This window comes from Brachionichthys hirsutus, unplaced genomic scaffold (assembly GCF_040956055.1).
Source record: "Brachionichthys hirsutus isolate HB-005 unplaced genomic scaffold, CSIRO-AGI_Bhir_v1 contig_1023, whole genome shotgun sequence".
In the NCBI taxonomy this organism is placed as follows: Eukaryota; Metazoa; Chordata; class Actinopteri; order Lophiiformes; family Brachionichthyidae; genus Brachionichthys; species Brachionichthys hirsutus.
The window spans coordinates 46,750-67,519 of NW_027180456.1; the positions used below are offsets into that span (position 1 = coordinate 46,750).

The 20,770-nt window shown below is 44.7% G+C and overlaps 1 protein-coding gene across 2 annotated transcripts in view; it reads right to left on the reverse strand.

The window, feature by feature from the left end:
- The window catches only part of LOC137915037 (alpha-actinin-4-like), a 49,639-nt gene that overhangs the window by 2,139 nt on the left and 26,730 nt on the right, over positions 1-20,770 (reverse strand). The window contains exons 2-21 of one of the 2 annotated variants that reach the window (XM_068758519.1): positions 16,521-16,635; positions 15,847-15,966; positions 14,058-14,144; positions 13,128-13,215; positions 12,145-12,223; positions 11,909-11,990; positions 9,640-9,725; positions 8,824-8,916; positions 8,393-8,518; positions 8,102-8,206; positions 6,818-6,965; positions 6,546-6,696; positions 6,336-6,444; positions 5,993-6,133; positions 5,602-5,784; positions 5,037-5,171; positions 4,262-4,441; positions 3,919-4,065; positions 1,698-1,778; positions 167-325 (exon numbers count right to left, since the gene is read on the reverse strand). In XM_068758519.1, coding sequence (XP_068614620.1) covers positions 167-325; positions 1,698-1,778; positions 3,919-4,065; positions 4,262-4,441; positions 5,037-5,171; positions 5,602-5,784; positions 5,993-6,133; positions 6,336-6,444; positions 6,546-6,696; positions 6,818-6,965; positions 8,102-8,206; positions 8,393-8,518; positions 8,824-8,916; positions 9,640-9,725; positions 11,909-11,990; positions 12,145-12,223; positions 13,128-13,215; positions 14,058-14,144; positions 15,847-15,966; positions 16,521-16,635 — 2,415 coding nt within the window. Of the gene's footprint in view, positions 1-166; positions 326-874; positions 941-1,697; positions 1,779-3,918; positions 4,066-4,261; positions 4,442-5,036; positions 5,172-5,601; positions 5,785-5,992; positions 6,134-6,335; positions 6,445-6,545; positions 6,697-6,817; positions 6,966-8,101; positions 8,207-8,392; positions 8,519-8,823; positions 8,917-9,639; positions 9,726-11,908; positions 11,991-12,144; positions 12,224-13,127; positions 13,216-14,057; positions 14,145-15,846; positions 15,967-16,520; positions 16,636-20,770 lie in introns of both variants that reach the window. The other variant, XM_068758520.1, reaches the window with a different exon arrangement.

Below are 20,770 nucleotides of genomic sequence, written 5' to 3' on the forward strand. Positions count from 1 at the left end.
AGGTGTTAAATGATGTCATCTGCATAAACTAAGAACATGCAAAAAACGTGCACCTTCATGCAATTAGGATGTAATATAACTCTAATATAAGAAGTTTGTTATTTTATATTACAAATTCAGTTAAAAATCATTGAATGATGCACCTGTTGCTCACACACACACACACCTTATCACCGGCCAGGATCTTGAAGGAGGCGATGACCTGGTCTGCCGTGTCGGTATCAGTTGTTTCCCTCGACATGAAGTCAATGAAGGCCTGGAAGGTGACGGCCTGGCTGCAGTTGGGGTCCACGATGCCCATGATGCGAGCAAACTCTGCCTCGCCCTGGCAACCGAGCAAAAAGACAGCTTAATCCGGGACAGGCGGCAGCTCCCACTCGGACACACAGGTGTGAAGGCGAGTGTGTAAAGCATCGGGACCACCACGATGCAGACGCTGCCAGAAAAGCAAGGTGAAAAGGTGCAGCCGCCGCCCCAATGCTTTATATTTCCACCCTTCTGACATGAGCCCAAACACACGTAACATGATCGCTAGTTAATGTCAATGGGGGGCACAAATAAATGAGGGCGGGGGCCGAAACAGAAGCACATCCAGGAGACAGCAGGGTGCCTACAGGATGGGGGTAGATCAGGGAGACAGCAGGGTGCCTACAGGATGGGGGTAGACCAGGGTGCCTACAGGTGAACATGCTACAAAAGTAACATTTATCTTGCTTAAAAAAGTACAGCTGAATCAGTTTAAAATTGTAAATATTAAAATAAAACAATATCAAAGCTCTTCTTCTGCAAATGAGGGAGGTCTTTGAATAGGAACTCAATCAGGATCTCTGTGGACACCCTGAGCGTGCGTCGTGCGTCATGCTAGCAGCAGTACCAGGCTGTTTCCAGTGGAAATGAGGAGAGCTCGGAAATCATCCGAGACCATCTGTCCTGATCGCTTCTGTTGGGGGGGAGGGGGGGGGGGGGGGGGGGTCGACGGAGGCAGATTCAAGGTAGGTGCAAGTGGCAGAAATGAGGAAGAGTGATGAGTCGAGGATGAGGAGAGATGGTAAAGTTGTAGAGAGTCAAAGCAGAGGAACAGAAATAGAACGGTGAGTAATGTTTTGGGAAGTGACAAAAAGATAATGAGAGAAAAAAGGAGCAAAAAGAGTTAGACAAAGTTTGGGAGCAAAGTAAACCCTGAGTGGTCTGCTCAGAGGGAGAGGAAGCACAAAGAAACAGCGACCCCCAGTGGACAGACAGAGACAACATCTCCCTGCTGATGGACTGGACCCCGGCTGATCCGGAGCGAGTCAGGAGCCTCTGAGCAGGAGCGCTGGCTGAGCACAGCTTCCATTACACATAGTCTGACAGCAGAATGGAGTCAGAGGCATCCATTTCCAACGAAACATTTCTGTTTTGGTTGGTTGCTCATTTTAAAAGGTGTAAATTAATTAACACGGCAACATCTTTCTTCATCTGAAATTTAGAAACCTACAATCCAGCTGTGTTGTCTCCACACAACACACAACACACGACACACAACACACCTTAATTGATCAGGCCATAGAGGAAGTTCTCGATGCTAATGTAGGGCATTCAGACTGCAGCTCGCTTTGATGAGCTGACCATGCTGGCCGTGCTCGCCGCTCTGCTCTCCTGCTCAGAGACCTGACAAGCCCCTCCTCTTTCCCTTCATCCTATCCCGGAGCTCCTACCTGCTTGTCGTTCTCCACATCGTGGCCCAGACTGATCAAACAGGCTTTGAACTCCTCGGCCATCAGGGCACCGCTGTGGTCCTGAGATTGGCCAAACACCCAATGACAAAGTGCCATGTCATGAGGATGAACCAATAACACAAGGATGGTGGCGGGCGTGATCCGCAGCATGCACGATGACGACGTGGGGGAAGTGGGGACAGACAGACATTCATGGGGATTTAGACAACATCAATTTACAAAAGCTACCAAATGACAAACCATTAAAAACATGAACATTTTTCATGCGTCTATAAGAGGCAACGCATCGTGTTATTTATGAGAATGCATTAAAATGCATAGGAAAAATGAACCTTTCTGATTAATAACATGGTGTAGGGGTAATATCAATACAGAAATACCCTGACATACGAGTATAATGCGTTCCAGGACCGAGCTCGGAATGCAACTCGCTGGTATTTCAAATAAATATCTTCCCATATAAAATAAGTAAAAAAAAAAAGATGAATCCATTCCGGCCACCTAAAAACACTCAAATCAATGCTAATAACAATAGAAATAACTTTTTTTACACACACACAATGAAAAATAAGATATAAAGTATTACTGTAACATAAAATGTGGTTTCATTATGAGTTTTACCGTCGAGAGACGATAGCGTCTCGAGTCAGCATCTACGCATCTCAAAGCAAAATATTGTGGATGGCTCGTATCCTGGAACGCTCGTATGTCGAGGCGTTACTCTGCTCTACTGCGCCACATTCAGCCTTTTAGCATCGTTTCATATGCTTGTGTCGATTTGTCTTCATCCATGTGTTTGGGATGTCGGCCGTATTAAGGTGTGTGAGATAATAAAAGGTTCTTGGTGAACACAAGATGCTAGCCCAGCTAGCCCAGACGCTGCTGACTGAACACACAGTTGGATGTCCTTGGGCGTGTTCATGCATCGCCGTGTCAGAATCAGAATCACAAACACACCCTGGAGTGAGATGCAGAGTGATGGTGACAGGGTGAGGTTCACGGGCTCCTACACTACGCTCACACTGCAGGCTGACGTGACCCAAATCCGCCCCAGTCTGAACAGCCAGGTCGCATTTATCCGACCTACACGTCACTGATGCGTTACACACATACATATTGTGCGACTCCGCAGCCACGCGTTTCTTTGTAGAGACGTTGCTGCTACTGCCCCACAAGACGCCATGGCTAAAAAGCTGGGCTCTCTGCCTTTTTAATCTTCTTCTTAAAAATAATGGGCTGTAAACGCACTGCTCCGGTTGGACAACAGTTTAAGAAGCGCCACACCCGTGCCACCTTTACGTCCATTTAATTCCAAATATGAACCAACGCGCAAAAAAAAGCCGAATTGAGCATTAAGCCCTGCAGTGTGAACGTAGTGATCAGATCAAACATGGATGCTGACATATGCCAACACTAAAGAAAATGTTCTGACTGCTATTTACAAAGAGATGAAATAAATATTCTGATCGGAGTGGAAATCAGGAAAAGATGAAACGATGCACAAAAGGCAAAGCACGACCTAGAACAGATCCACAACAAAGGTAACATTCCATCCTCTTTCCAGAGACCCCCCCCAAATAACAACCACGCCTTTTCTGCATCTGTGAAAAGTACAGCCAAATTGCAGGCTAACCTAGAAGCCATCCATCCATCGCTAGTTCCTGTACAGCCGGTCACGCGCTCCCCTGTGTAGAACATCAGGGTGAAACCCGCATGCTTGGCTGCTCGCTCTAAACATTCATTCACTAATAATAGAAACCACATCTGTACATACCAACAGAAAACATTAGAAACAGCGCCAGCAGGTCCAACTATTAATATTAGCACTGCTGTTTATATTAGTATTAATAAAAAACAAAATCAGTTTGTTGACTGATGATGTTTGTCAGGAAACAAGACTCCATTTAATAATTAAGTAATAAGCAAGCATCGCCCGATAACTATAATACGTATATTTACTGCTCTATGTATTGTTAAGCAGTATATTAGGGTCAGTTTTTCTGCTCCTGACTAAAAGTATTGTATGGATAGAATTTGGTTGTGTTTTTCTTAGCTGATTTTTGTTCAGGTTTTGTAACTACACCGACAAAAGCAAATATAATTCTGCTTAGCAACCAACTCAAGTACTGAAGCTCCTAATAAGTTGAGCAACCAATACTGGCGGTCAATAAGCTGTGACCCCAGAGCTCCGGCCCCTGACCTTGTCAAAGTGGTTGAAGGAGGCGCGGTACTCGTAGAGCTGCTCCTGGCTGATGCCCTTAGCGTCACGCGTCAGGATCTGGTTCTCAATCTCATTGATGGTTCTGGCAATGGTGGTCAGCAGCTGCTCCCAGCCCACACGGAGGTGCTGTCGGGACGGAGGAGAAAAAAGCACACAAAAAAGGGCGAACGTAAAGGACACAGCATTAGAAATGGGGGGAAACAGAGGAGGAATGTTGTTGCACGCCGTCTTAGAACAGACAAAAGTTTTGGCTGTAACTAAGGATTATTGAGCGTGCATGACTCTGCACAAACAATCAGGTTGGTTAAGGAGTGTGTGTTACCTCCATTGTGTAGGAAGTGTATTTGTTGTCAAAGATGAGAGCTTCCTGGATGAGCTGGTGGGATCCCTCGACTTTCTTCATTTCAGGAGAGTAAGACATGATGCTCTCCTGGTACTCTTTCAAGTTGGTGAGCTGGTCCTCCAGAGTGCCGTTCATTTCAATAGATATCCTGCCAATTTCCTACAAGCACAGACAGACAGTATTAACCATGCAGCCACGCCTACGAATGTAAATGAGTCATTTCGGGAAAGCAGCTGTGGGAATAACGCTTCCCACAGTCCCCTTTGTTTAACTCGAGTGAAACGGGATGGTTTCTGCCTGAGATGAACAGAAAACAGAAAAGCGCTGCCGTCTCGATGCTCACGGGGACAAGTTCAAGTGCCTGAAAATAAAGTGCTTAAACTGCTTCAAGGATGTTGGGTCTAAACCTGCCAGAAATGCCGAGTCATTATTAATCAGTAATAATGAGGATACTTTGCTGTGACTGTAAAACACACCGTACTCCTCTTGGAATATTTGTATCAACTTTCGACTGAAGTAATTGCGTGTACTATGAGACAAAAAGAAACTGTGATTTCTTTTTTTTTTCTGTCACAAATATGCAAGCTTTTTAAAATGACGACCTGGAAGCACATTTGTGCCGTTTCAAACCGCTGCAATCCTGTTAAATCTGTCTCATGAGCTCACATTTTCACAATGTTGGCTTGAAAGGCTGTGACAGCTGTGCAAAGATGAGACGCTTAAATACAACAGGGAACGCGGGCTAATCCGTTACCTCCATCTTGGCCTGTATGTAAGCACCGACTGTGTTGGCCTGGGTCGCAAACTTGGCTCTTAGCGAGTCGTTGGAGTTCTGCTTGTCCAGCTCACCCTGCAGGGCTTTGTCACGCAGAGGCACCAATTCAGCAGCCTGCGAAACAGACACGTGGAGAAACGATAACACCTGAGGCTGTGCCGACACACACAAAGCAACAGCTGGATAAAAGAAGTAGGCCATCCAGACGCCGTATATAAAGGCGTTCGCTTTGTCCGACGACAGAATCTAATCTGATCAGCGAGCACAAAAAAGAAAAACCTCCCAATGAAAAACAAGGATTCCCTTTTAATCACTTCACTAAATGCTTGAGTGGAAAAGCAGGCCTGTGTCAGGTACGCGCCACCATCGTTGGCTCACTAATCTGCAGGATTAGCGTTACGCAAAGTTCAACGAGAGCTGTGTGATTTCCTGGCATCAAGCAAAGGCTGCACGAACTCAATGGAGCAATTCAGTTTAGTCACAGGACAGTCAGGAATAAGAAGGAAAAGAATCCTCTGGTGGTTAGACAGCACAAGCGCCCAACCTTTGACCACTTGTCATCGATGCTCTCAGACGTGATGGTGGTGTAGGGGTTCGCGCCACTCAGCTTGATGCCATTGTTTTGGGCGGTCTTCTGCACCTCAGCCTGAATGGACTGGATGGCCTTTCGTTCCTTGTTAGCCTCATCCAGAGTGGACTTGAACTGATCATGGGCTGTAATCAGACCCTGAGGAAAGTAAAAAAATACAAATACATGTTGGGTTTTACCTCCATACAAGAACTGGAACACAATCTTTCAAGCGAGCTACCAGCTGTGCTGTGTCGTCAGGTTTCTGGACCTCAATAATATTTTAGGGTGCGTTTGTTTTGATGATTAACGTGATAAGTGCCACTTATTTGGGACGCATCCTCATTCCGTTCAACGTCTCGCCCACCTGGATCTCATCAACGTTGTGGACGATGAACATGTCCTGCAGATCCTCCATCGCTCCCTCCATCCAGTTATTGAAGGGGGCTGCTCTCTTTGCAAACTCAAGGTAAAGTTCATCAATCGTCTTGAGCTGCTCCTCAGTCCTCTGTTGAAAGACACGGGTTTAATTTGCACGGGGCTCTCGGGGCCGCGGTCCACAGAACATCGGGGTGAAACCGGGACTTCAGATACAGCCCAGTCTGCTCGGTGTGACAGACAACTGGACTGCTCAATGAGACGTGCATTACTTTAGCAACACGTCTTCTACAGACCGACACACGCAGCTGAAGCTACAGACTAAGGGCTACCTCCAGGTTCTCTTTGCGACCCTGGGTGAACAATCCCAGGACGTCCCACTGGTCACAGATATTCTTACAGCGAGCATTGACACTGGCAGAGTCGTAGTATTCCAGCTCACTAGAGAAACAGAGCAGAAGAGGAAGGGGTTTAAAAGAGCCAGTAATAAAGGGCTTTCCTCTGTGGAGGTCTTCTTATAGCAGAGCGTCGCTTTTCTTTACTTGAGCTCCTGTGCGATGGTAGCAATCTGCTCCACTCTGTCCTGATGAGCGGCCAGGTCGCTCTCGAAGGCCTCGTGTTTGCGTATCAGAGCCCTGACTTCCGACAGGCTGGAGGTCTCGTAGTCTTTCTGGGTCAACATGGCCTCCTTGCCTGTAAACACACAGAATTCATTCATTCACTTGACCTTTCAGCAGATTCAAGGCGTCAGTCTCACAACGAGGATCAAATAAGTTTAAATTTCTCTCTCACCGTGAAAGAAACATTTACGTACCGTTGGACCAGCCTTCATGGATCGCAGCCTTCTGGTGGAACTTCTCTGCCAGGTGTTCCAATCTCTCCAGACGTCTGATCTCGCTGAGGATCCACTCTTCATAGCCTTTTTCTGCTCCTTCCAGAGTGTGCCAGGCTCCATTAATATCCTTAGAACAATTATTGATATAATAATTAGTTCTATAATACTGTTCGAAAACCGAAACTATTTCCCATAAGATAGAAATGTAAACTAGATGAATCCGTTCCTACGCAGCAGATAAATGCCTACAGTTATATTAATGTGTAACTATGTTTATCTAAACAACATAAAAGTGTAAATAACTCAAGAAGCTAAAGCATAATAAAAGTTAATTTAACACAATTCTGAATCATTTACATCCTGTTTAGGCTGCTGTGTCGGGAGGGTGGGGGAGGGACAGAAGGAAGGGGGAAGGGTTGTTCCTTTGAAAGGGAGTCCTCCAGGAAATGTTTGGGTGACTGCCCTTCTGGGTTTTATTTCTTCTCTTTAGCTCAGTTCTCGAAAGAAAAGTCTAAATTGCTGATTTCTCCATCCCGTACTGCAGCAAGATCTGAGACACGGACGCTGTTTTCATATTTGCCGACTATTTCTTCAATTCAATAGTCGTTCTCGCTGCTTTCCTCTTTCCTTTGCCGGGCGTCTTACTGCTGCCTTTATTTGGATCAAGAAAAGCGCTCAAAAGAATAAATATAAAAAAAACACGCACATGAAAGCAAAAGATTTGCAGTCTTTCTCCTCAGATCTATTCAAACTGAACCGGCTCGATTAGACTCCGTCTTCGGGTCGCCTCAGCTCCTCTCCCGAGGTTCCACTGTAGTATGAAACTTAACACGGAGAACTTGAACTTGCTGATCCGGGGTTTTTTTCGTTGACTGTATAATGACTGCCTTGTATAATATACTGTACTTTAAATGCTTTAAACTTGATAACGTTTATAAAAGTGATCTGAGATCCCGTTTTACAACAATATTTTAATGTATTTAAATTAGAAAATATTTTTCCATCAGGTGTCTGCATCTAATTCTGTTTTTTAGAAGTCTGGCTGAAGCTACCAGGTTACAGTTCAGTAAATGAAGAACTGTCTGAAAATGTGTTATAATTCATGCTTCAGAAATCCTCCCATCAAAATCAGCACATTCGTGTTCTTGGAATATGTAGAGGAGGAAGGTTACAAATAAGCATAACATTTAATTGTGCCCAGACACAGGTTCTGGAAGCGTTGTGTGTTTTTAATCTGGATATAAATTATGCCTGTATACTTACGGACACCATGCGTCCCTCCGACGGCATAAAGGCAGGTCGGTTGCTGAGTCTCAGCTTAGTCTGCAAAGTGTTGAAGCTGATCTCCAGCTGACACTTCTCTTGGACCTAAGAATGGAAAGTCAGCTCACAAGTTACATACCGGTACTCAAAAAAGAAATAATTGTGTCTTCCCTTATGAAAAACACTTAATGCACTGAAAAATGGATTTTCAAGTAGATCAAGTTGGTAAAATATATGAATATTCATTTGCACATATTAGAAGCAGAATGCTTTTCAGAGGTGTGTCTGGACCTTGGGAGGCTTGTCGACAGTGCGGTAATCCCGGAAGTCCTCCTGTTTTGTCTGCATATCGTTAACGGTCTTCTCTTGAGTACGAGTCTCCAGCCACGGGATGGTGCAACGGATCCACTCCAGCAGCTGGAGGCAGAAAAGAAGACGACAAAACGCAGCTTGAACCTGATCAGACACGCTCTCAGTGATAATTCAAGATTCAAGAGTTTTTATTGTCATTAAGCTAACATAACAAAATCGTGTGAAGGCCCACGGCTTAAGGCACACTTAGGGACATAAAACGGAAAACAAAATCTCTCCAAAAACAACGATATATATACACAGAGATAATGTGTATATATGTGGTGATGAATGAAGTCTGGTAAATGAATGTGGAACATCAGAAGGTCTAAACAGTTCTAATCAGTCCAGGCGTGCATCCTTGAACTCACGTTACTGGCCAGTTTCTCATAGTCTTCCATCATCTGCTCATTCTCCTGGTTGACCGCCAGTACTTTGCAGATACGATTTGCAGCTGTCTCGGCCTATCAGGAGAGAGAACGGTGAGTCCTGCTCAGAGCAACTGCTAAGAAGCGTAAAGTGCGTCATCAAGTCAAAGCCCACTCTGTGTATTCAAAGCTTAGTGAGAACGTTCACTTGCAAATTTAAAGATAAGTTGAAGTCGCCAAGCTCTTATGAGGACTCTTACGGTAGCACCTTTTGTGTGAACACGCTGCACACACACAGGCAGTGAACAGGAATAACACCAAACACTAAATCAGGCACACATTTAAAATAGTGCAAAAAGACAAAAGCTCAAAGTCAAATAAAGGTTGGATTTGACTAAATCAAGAAAGACATGCTCCAGCTGCCGATGGTTAGTTCCATGTGTCAAAATGAATGAGTGCGTTTTGAAGCTCCATGCGTCTCCGGTCACAACTCAGGAGTCAGTGAGAATCTAGTTACAGGTTGTCGTCGCGCTGCAGTCCGCGTCAGTAGGTCTTTAGGACATTACACTACTGAACCACTGGAATAGCAAACACAGTACACAGACCATCACAGGCTGATACGCTACACAACAAGCATCCACGTACAATCCTGCTATCATAAATGGTTAAGCCGCTCCTCAGTTCAAAAGCAGCGTCACGCTATGATTTCAATTCATTTTCCTTCTCCATGAAGTAAAGAGTTAAAATCATGGAAGCCCAAATGTTGTTTTTGTTGCTCAGGTGAGGCGTGAATGCGAGTCTGGGGCAGGCCGCGCTCACCTTCTGCGCTCCAGAGAAGGCGTGGTAGAAGCTGGATACGTAGGTCATTATGGCCTTCTCGTCCGGCCTCATCGTTCCCACGATGTCTACGCATCACCCGGCAGGACAGCGAGAGGTGAACACGGAGAGAAGAACAGTTTCATTTAGCAGGAACGAACGATGTCAGGGGCCTGGAAATATAAAGTTCCTGTCCTCCTCCTGCAAGGACTGCCCCGAAGACAGCCGTGTACAAAACTATTGTAAAAAGTGACCAGACATAACAGGGTTAATGAGACCTGAGGACAACATGTCAATGAACTAATTAACCAATTCACAAACATGTTATTTTCTCATTGGCTGTTATTAGATGGCAAAAAACAAACAGTTGTTTCAGCTTTTCTCAGCTGCTGTACCGCCTTAGAGCCGAAGGCTAATTGAAAAAGCAAGCGATGATGAATGATGAGGCGACGTGAATCATTCGTCTTCACCACATAAAGGTATTCATTTGTTCAGTGTGGAAAAGTTCACTTATTATTTGAGTTAATAAATCAAGATATTCTGGGCATGAACAGTATTAAGATGAACTTTAACGATGCAGGAGAATCGAGTCTGAACGACTGAACAGCTTGTTTAAAAATACAGAGTTACTGATTCTATGGAATTAATTCAAAGCCGAGAAAGAGGGCAGAAGCAGCATGTTGTCAGATCTATTTGGGTCATATAGTTGATCAGCAACACACACACACACACACACACACCCTCTCTTGAGACTGCAGACGCACATAAACAAGTTCTGAATGGGCCAGAAAATGAATTAAAGGAAGGCAAGCAAAACAAGAAACCAAGAAACACAGCGTCTTCTTCTGAGAGGCATGCAGGAGCAACAGAGCGGTAAGGGGGGGGGGGGGGTAACAAGGAGGGGAAGGAGGGGAGAAAAAAGTGATGGGAGAACAGGTAGCAGTAGACAAGAGTATTTCAGGAAATCAATAATGGAAGAACCTTCAAAGGTTTCCTCCGAAACGATGCTTCAAGCTTCAAGTCTGACACTTCCAGAGAAGTGTTGCAGGATTGGATTCCAATCGAGCCAACGGTCGGGTAACGCAGCTTCCTGGGTTGGTCACTTACGCCCCTCGATGTAACAAACAGAACTTTCTCTCCAACTCAATTTACCAGGAAACCTGGAACTTTGGCAGAGACTGTTCTTTAATCCTGGACTGTTGAAAACTCTGAACGCATCTTTTCCCAGTACTAATAATTTAGCATGAGAGTTCCAATCAATAATAGATAATTGCATAAGCCAACTGCCTTCTTTCGGTATGACTCTTGCCTTTCTTCTGCGGTGCATAAAAGCAAACAGGATCTGAATGAGGTTGGATGTGAAATAAGACTCTGAAAAGGCCCGTGTTTGAATCAAGTACAAAAATATCCCTCAATACTATACTCATGGTACTAATACTGCATTCTCAAACTGTGCAAAGCTAGATCTGCTATTAAGGTCTGGTGTTTGTCTTGCCAACAGTATTTACCTCACAACACCACTGTGGTGAAAATATTTACTGCACACCACTAGCATGTGTGTGTACATGTACTGTGTACGCATTTGTGTCCCAACAAATGTATCATCCTTGGTTTAGCAGGTGGCCATGCTGGACAGGAAGCAGCACCTTGTTAGTAACAAGGTGTCTTGGTTGAACCGTTCGCCTATTGGTTGATCAACAACAACAAGCAAGTCTCCGCGGCTTGCATGGAGCGCTCCAGCGATGGATGACCAACTTGAATATAGTGTTGTGCCTGTAAACTCAGGGACTCGGCAAACTATCAGCAACATCCGATAACCCTCGAGGTTGTAGCAATAGTTTGTTTCCACATATATTTTTAATTTTCAAATCTTGTTTTTTTATTTTTATTTTCCTATATATTTTCTTACTTTTTTCCCCCATTTATATTTCTTTTGAATTGTGGCGGTTTTGGTCCTCTATACATCAGCAGTGAGGTGATCATCACGCTGAGATCATGTTATTGTTCAGTCAGTGACGGCCTGACACACGTTTTACTGTCATTTACAGACAGGACAACATATTTATGCATTGAATCTTACTTGTTTAAGAAATTCTGGAGTGTTTATTGAATGTACACGAGAATAACGTAATTACAAGATAACTTGTAAATATATATTTTTAAACACCCTGTTGTGTAGGTTACATTCAATTATTAAACACTGGTATGAATATAGTCCTCTATATGGCGTGTCCATATAGAGGACACGCCCTCATTCACAAGCATGACCTACCTTCTGCGTCCAACATCTTTGGGATATCCAGGTGCTTCTCAGCCACCTCAAAGGCATTGTTCAGATTGTTCACTGGGTCATCCTAAACAATCAGAGTCAGAAGACGTGCTAATTAGGCTAAATTAGCTTTTCCTCATTAGCAAGTTTAATGTGTGTAGGGTTTTTTTTACTGGTTATTTGTACCAACTGCTTCTCTTATAGAAGCATTAAGACATGACTGTGAAATGAACGGGAACCTTTCTGAGGCTGTCGTAGTCGATGAGATCAGGTCTGTGTCTGTGGATCAGCGCGTTGAAGGCGAGGCCGTCCTTCCAGCTGTTTGACAGACAGAAGGTGTGTTTAACTCAGGGGGGGGGGGGGGCTGCAACATACCACTCACGGTTCGGCTCCATCTGCTCCTGTCATCACCCTCAGATGGCATTCACAAAACCTGCATGGCTTAGAGGTTAAGCTTGTTATTTCAGTTTAATGTTTAATAAGTTTAAAGTGGAGCAACTTTAACAAAAAAGAAAAACATACCACTGAATGAAACCGACTTTCAGCGGAGCTTCAGTTACATATGAGCATCAGGAGGTCGCAATAAAATCACAATCACAGGTGTTACTTTCTTTGAGGACGTCAGTTTGACAAAACACTCTGATGCTCAAAAATCTTTTTAGGGCTGGAATAGCAAATGACTAAAAAAGAAAATTAAAAAAAAGTGTTGCACATGATGCATACTTTCAACGTCGACAGCTAGGAAACACGACAAGGCTTTTGACGTGAAGGGAAGGAGAACGCTGCTCCAGTTTCACCAACAGGGGGCGCCCCTTCTACACAATTACAGCACAGTACTGACTTTCAGGAGCATTTGAAATTATGGCCAGGACTGAGGCCTCCTCCTGCATTAATCAGCTTGACTGTGTAAAAATGTTGCGCTTTCAGCACAATGTTTAGGTTCTCGTGGGACAACTCTCTCAGAATTTACCATTTCAAGGTCAAGAGCCGAATTCCAACAGAATCATTATCCTTCTTGAAGTTGTGATTAAATGTCTGACGTTAACAGGAAGGGATTTATTTTGGTCCCAAAAAAGATTTATCTTTGAGTTAATGAGATTTTCTTTCTTCATTGCACTTTACAAATGTTTGATAAACTGGCACAACATATTGACTGTCAACTTTCACCAAGAGAATAACATCAATGGCCTTTAAAACAAAATCCTTGAAATGTGTGCGTTACCTCATGTGGAAGTTCTGCACATTGACATTCTTGTAAGGAGCGGTCTTCCTCTGGCACCACAAGAGAAGACCCTCCTTCGCAGAGGTCTCTGCAACGAGGGGGGGAAATTAAAGGAGAAGTCGCGTGAAGAAACCGAAGAGAGGAGCGGCAGAGAAAAGGGTGCTAAAAGGGATTGAGCCAAAATACAACTGTCTTTGTTGACATCATGTGACTAACCAAACGTCCAAAACACATTAGACTCTAATATGAGGACTAAAATAAATGAGCCATTCGAGTGACCCAGTCCTGCCCGAGATGATTCAACAGAGTTTTTATTGGCTGTTCCAGTCATCACACTCTAACTGTGAGTAACGATCCTCAACATCTATAAAACAAGCACACGGAGAACGGTTGGCTGCAGGTTTACAGGATACACTGGCCTGAGTGAGGCGTCCTTAGGAACGTTTCTTATTGAAAAGTGATTCTCTTAAAGTTGTCACTTTGAAACCTGTAACCTTGTTCATTTGTTCATTCATTTAACCAGTAAAATGTATCAATACGTCAGTCTCTTATGACTGGCAGACCTAGACTGAAAGGTTTTATTTAATGTCATTTTCAGGTTGTTGTAAAAACAACAAAAAAATGTACCCGTTTGTGTCATAACATAAGCATACGAAGACATTTAGCTATTACAGCTGTTTAACATCTGATCCATTTTTAGTAATCCAACAGGAAGACTAAAACTCATCTCTGTCGGGGTCCATCCGGAGCTCCTCGTCTTTGTGCTAAGAGACATGTTACTTCCACTCTACTCCCCTCCATTGCATCTGCGCCTTGCACATGTTTGTATCAACTCCAGAAAATCCTGCATGACTTGTTTGGCTAATTAATACTGAAAGGCCAGCAGCCGATGATGATGATGATGATGATGATGATGTTATTTATCTGTACCTTCTACAGAGATGTCCTGGATGGCAAAGCGGAGGATGATGGTCCAGATCATTCCAAGGGTCATCTTGCAGTTTCCATCCACAATTTCTGAGCAGGAAAAAACATTTTTTTAATGAAGTATCCTCAAGTAATCACTGCATTTTTTTGGTTGCATTTAGATTCACTGTTGATCATAAATCCCACAGCCGGACTAATTGATTGATTTCTTTTATAAAATGGATGTAATGTTGGCAGATATAAAATAGGGTTGGTGACTGCAAGGTATTAGTTAAAGCCACTATGGCAGAAGCAGCTTTAATCACTTGAAAAGGGCACGTTAATTCAGTGTCAACACAATGCGTTGACTGGACTTCACACACTGAACTCTAAAATAAGATTTTGTTCTGCATTTCTATTCTAGGCATCAGAACTTCGTCTGACAGCACAAAACAAATGAATTTCGCACTGTGGAAATATTTAAAGCCTGGTTAGTGCAGTCATCATCATTATGTTAGCATTGCACAGGTTACTGAACACAAGACCATCGAGAACAGAGCAGGGCTGTGCACTGATGGGTGGTAATTCAAGTCGAGTGGGTCGGATTCCACTCATAGTTCAATCTTGTCATTCTTTGCCTGCTTCACCTTCTCGCGCGTCACCATCAGCTGCCACCTGTGAATTTCTTCCACACTGCCGTCATTCTAACTTCATCCAGCTCCAAGTTGATGTGTCCGAGAGTGTCAGTTTCTATTCTGCTCAATTCGTGCAAAAGGAGCTGTAGGTTACGTTAAAATAAGTTACTGTGCTGACTTTGAATGAAAGCTAGAAAATGTTCTGCTCTGTGATTTAGAAGTGTTGCCTCGTCAATCCTGGATTTGAATTTACTGCACAAAGTCCCTGGAGATCAAACACAGAACAGGATATAGAACTTGTCCTCGATCATCAGGATGGAGCAGAGAGTTGCATCTCACCGCTTAATCTCTTTACATTTGACTCCAGTACATTTACTCTGCTAGACTTCATGGGAAAAGCAGGTCCACTAAATGCACCTGAATGGGTTAGAGTCCAGTTAGTCATTAAACTAAGGTAAAACATCCATCCGTCCGTCTTCCACCGCTTATCCGGGCGGGTCGCGGAGGCAACAGTCTCAGCAGGGATTCCCCCCCCCCCCCAAGCTATTCTGGGAGGATCCCGAGGCGTTCCCAGGCCAACCGAGAGACATAGTGTCCTGGGTCTTCCCCCGAGGCCTCCTCACGGCGGGACAGGCCCGGAACAACTCCCCAGGGAAGCGTCCAGGGGGCATCCAAAACAGATGCCCCCAGCCACCTCCTCTCGATGTGGAGGGGCAGAAGCTCGATTCCGAGTTCCTCCCTGGTGACCGAGCTCCTTCACATGGACAGGAGTCCGCTGAGGCTAACAGCGCCTTCTAAACACAAATACAAACATTTACAATCCAAAAGCATTTCCATATATCCCTGTGCTCACACGTACAACGTTTGCTTGGAGTGGGTTGGCCTAGTTTTATTGTGCTTTGGTGAAACCGTTTTCTTGAACGTCATCTCAGCCCTCGTCGGTGATTCATGCATCCAAAGTTCACAACATGATGTGTTAAGTCCGACAGCCACGTTAAAGTTCCTCTCAACGTGATGAAGGTTTTCAAGCCGTCATTCATAATCACAAACCCCCAGTTTCTACGGTTCTACTCAAAACTAACGTGGGCTGGAACTACCCGACGGAAACATAGGACCAGCTCATCGTTGGAGGTTCAAGACATCTTGGGAGGGGGGGGGGGGGGGCTTTAAATATTTACCTTCTGCTCCAATACCGACCAGTCTGACCCCCTTGCCGGTGATGAAGTCCAGGGCTTTGTTCACATTGCTGACCTTGTGGACCCTCATCTTGCCTCGCTCAGGTTTGGGTAACCGTTCACCTGAGAACACACACACACACACACACACACACACACACACAATCGAGTGAGTTTGTTAGTTGCAGTGACAATCCGTGAGTCGCAGCAGGAACGCCACACAGAATGCAACCAATCATTCAACAGGATGGATGTCTTGATAAAACTTAATTTGCCAACAACAGATTAAAGATCCAAGTTAAAGGCTGAAGTTGGAGGTTGGGAACCGCTTTCCAGAATGGATAAAGAAACAGTTCACCTTTATTATGTACAAATGTTTCACACTTTGATCCACAGCAGAGCAGCGGAGAAAAATGCGACTATTTGTTTACTGATTTGGGTGAGTCGGTGTAATCCCAATGAGACTATTTGTTTACTGATTTGGGTGAGTCGGTGTAATCCCAATGAGACTATTTGTTGACTGATTTGGGTGAGTTGGTGTAATCCCAATGAGACTATTTGTTTACTGATTTGGGTGAGTCGGTGTAATCCCAATGAGACTATTTGTTTACTGATTTGGGTGAGTTGGTGTAATCCCAATGAGACTATTTGTTTTCTGACTTGTGCAGGTGAGTTACCTGCGATGACCTCCAGCAGAAGCATGAGTTTGAGCCCATCCCTGAAGTCCTCATCAATATTTTCAATCTGTGTCCCGGACTTCCTCAGGTGGGAGTTACACCACGCTGTGAACGTCTGCATGAGAGAAGAGAGATGGGGGGGGGGGGGTGAATATTTAGAGCCTGTGGGCCATGGTCTTCCAGTTTGTCTGAGAATAAACAGCTTTGAGGTTAGAATAAATGAAAACAAAACTCCATGAACAGGAAGGGAGGTCGGTGGGCCGCCTTGATAAGACAGGAAGAAACACAACGACAGAGGTTTTTATACAATATCATTACCTCAGAAATTAGGAGGGATCTCAAAGAACAATTGAAACATCGTCACAAAAACAATCTGTTGCTGCTGATAAAACGATGCATCAAACCATGTTCCCTTCAGGTGGAACTGCAAACAGGCGTGTTCACCATTCAGCAGCAACTACGTATCATTTTTCAAATCCTCTATTCACCATCTTTGAAATGATTTTAACCTGCATTGAATAAATGAATAAATCCCGCCTCTGGATCCACGATTTAGACCTCAACGCAATGAAAACTGAAACAACCAGATGCTAATGGTAAATTGACTGCACTCATCTAGCACTTGAAATTCAAACACACAATCCAGTGGTCGACTGCTGCCAGGCAGAGAAATGTCTAGTTCAGTGCCTTGCCCAAGGACGCTTCGACATGCGGACAGTCACGACATGGGGCGACGGTGGCGCAGTGGTTGAGAGGGTCGTCCTATGATCGAGAGGTTGGCGGTTCGATCCCCGGCTCAGGCACATGTGTACACTGTCGTTGTGTCCTTAGGCAAGACGCTTCACCCACGTCGCTGGTCGAACAAACTGCTACAAACTTGACTTTCAGACTGACCAATGGGATTGGCACCAAGGAAGGAATCCTCATTATGTGAAGGTGAGAGGGAAAGAAAGAGGAGGTAAAGGGAGGGAGTATCATTTCATCTCTCTCACCGCTTCACCTTCTCCACGTCTCCTGTGCGTTCAACAACATTATGACGGGGTTTTGCTCGCTGCCCTGCCCCCTCCCCACTGTCGCCACCGGCACAAAGCACCCATTGAGCCTCATGAATAATGGCACCCTTCAGCCCCATGTAACCCCCCCCCCCCAGCACAATCTCGCTCTGTAACCCTCCCCCCAGAACGCGTGATACCGATCCCCAACAAACAGATACACACAATTATACACACACAGCGCATCCCCTCCCTCAGGCTGGAGTAGGACACACAGCAAGGGCCGAGAGGAGGGAGACACGTTTCACTTAAACATGCATGCAAACTGATGGGGAGGGTAAAGTGGCACACACAGTTAAAAACAGTGCAGCAGGAAGTGGCACGGCAGTGACAGGAAGCTCCAGCCGATTACAGCACAGAACTGAAGCTGCATCCATCACCGTCGGCGATTCGCTGCACATGGTCAGCACGCCATGTCACAGAACGAGCAGACGAACTTCAACTGCCGTTTTATCTACAACCCTCGTCATGTACGTCTGGGAGAAACACATTAGCCGCACTGCCACTGATCTCAGAACGCGCTTACAGCGAATTTGACATCATTCACTGCAGATGTGCGGCGTGTTCAGCGCGTGTCGGATGATGGGCTGCGTGGACATTTTGTCAGAGGGGATCGGTACTGTTTGTGGACACACTTCTAAATGAACATGATGAGTCAATTTAAAATATCGATGAAGATCAAGAAAAGCATGCATGTAAAACTTAAATGGAACTAGAGCATGTGTCCGAGGACATGGGTGCGCCTGTTCCTGCAGGCCGCGATCCCTTTGGGCTGGAACATAAATGTTGAACAACTTAAGCTCCTCTTTTTACACATTGCGTCTTTTCTACTAAGGATGCCCAATATATTTTCGTATTTCTAGGACTTTGGAGGAACCGTCTCCACAATGAGGCTAAAGCATTTTCATGGCAGGGGATGACTTTAAAATAGTCATCTTTGCAAGTGGAGCAAAGTGAGGAAGATTTAGATTGAAATAGCAAGTCAAGGAATGTTAACCACATGCGAGAGCAGCTTTATTAAACTGCAGAGGCTGGCTATGTTTGAAGAGGACCGCTGCCATTGGGAATGGTGACAATGAAGATGTAAGAACAAACCGACAGGTCGAGACCTGCAGAAAGCCCGGAGACTTTGTGTTCGGTGAAATGTTGAAGACCATGTATTCTCTTTCATCCTGTTGTTTTGGGATGTGAACACATTTTCGCGCTGAGGAAATGAAGCATTCCTCCAGCTACTTGGTATAAGTCTGAGACAGTGAGGCAGTGCTGAGGGGTGTTTCAAACTGGAGCCATTAGGCTCAGACAGAGTTAACTCCCTGACTGGACACTGAAGCAAGAATAGAAAACGGCTTCAAATTTCTACTCGCCTTCTTTCTGATCATGTTCGATTTCTAGCCCTTTGGCATCAATGGCCGACAACGTGCAGCATCATAATAAGGCTCTAAAGCAAACCGGGCTGACCCTTAAAAGTATTTTAAATATTAGGTTTTGCTGTCCTTTACTGGCTTTCATAAACATATTTCAATCGACATTTTTAACGTTATGCTTTAATCATCTTCAGTGTTAGAAGAGTCCCACTTTGAAATGTGAACGTCATCTACTTAAAAAGAAAACTGAACCCTCTTCCAGTTGGACCAGATAGGATGAACGCCTGTTAAACCCAGATCAGATCAGACGGACGAGATGAGAGGATTTCAGACCTGATCTGCGGGCATATTTAACAAGCTGAAGGCAGCGTGGCTTGGGGGAGAGGAAAGCCGGATGCGAGCAGTTAAACAGGCTTAAGTTCTTATCCTCCAGAATGCATGACATCAATGCTGTAGCCACGGTGAAGAGCATCCTCTCCGGTGTCTCACGGCTCCACCCAAACAGGCTGATGTGTTTCTGATACTCACACAATGTTACGCATCAGCAGCTCAAAAATCCTAAATATTTGATAAAACCTTGACACTACTAAAGAACTTCCTGTCCGTACCTCGTCTAAGCTGGGAACAGCTCACTGATAGCTGACCCGCTGTTCCGTAAACATGAAAAGCCCCTTCCGTCCTCAAAGTCTCTGCAACGCTGCTATAGAAAGAAAGTTCATGAAGGTTTTCACCATCCACACACGCCATTGATGATCCCCAGAATAGAAAGGGGCACACTTTACCAATACTAATATCATAATTAGTATTTCTGTTATTAAATAGTTTTATTTCTATCAGTCAGTATTGAAGTGCCTTAAAGCTTCCCAAAGAACAACAGTGTGTGTGATGAAGGTTCATATCCCTGGGGTGAAGTCATTTTTGCAGTTTGTTTCCTGGACTGGTGGTGAAGCGTGTCTGGAGGTGGTTAAGTGGTCCCATGTTTCTCCTTTCGTGGACGACGCTCTGCATCCGTCTCCGCGTTGCGTTGCTGCTCAAAGTGTGGACAGGAGAGGGATCCTAACGGGGGCTATGGGGGTCAACTGCTTCATCTGTTTTCTCTCTCAGACAAACACGCATTAGCACAAATAGCTGCACCGGAGACGAGATGGCGTGTTAACAGTCTTTCAACTCTGATCTCTAACTGGGCCGATGGGGGTCGGAGATCAAGGTTCAAGAGAGGAATGTAGTACTAGTAGTAGTAGCTATAAACTATGAGATGCCCAGTACGAACACAGATATAAATACACACAAACAAGGACTGTGGGGCTGCGCTTTTCTGAGAAAAACATGAATCGCGATATTGAAGGTTGAGGAAGAAGCCGACGCACGGTGCTGCCCTCAGGGCCATTTGGATTCTGTAGATAAAAGGAGCAAAATTTGTTTGTGATGCAGCTCATGAAACAAAATGCAGCAGAACCGCCATTGTTTAGAAATGACGCGCCATGTACGTGTGAACAGTGACTGAGATTTCAGAACAATTAAGTGTGCAGCCCGAATACAAACACAAACCCACATTGCAAACTGAAAGTTCACCTGGAGAGTGTTTACCTCCATCAAGGTCAATAGTTACACTTTAAATGTCGTGCAAATCTGAAGGCGCAGACAGTTTTTCTCTGTTCTCCTGATCTGTGACCTCATGCTATAAAGAACTGATTGAAATATGAGGATGAGGAGGAAACTAGCCTGCAGGCCACAGGGAGTGGAACAGAACAATGTAATATAAATACTAGCATTAAATACACCAGTAAATCAATATCATCTGGTTCTGCTTCATTCGTTACTACTAAATATAGCC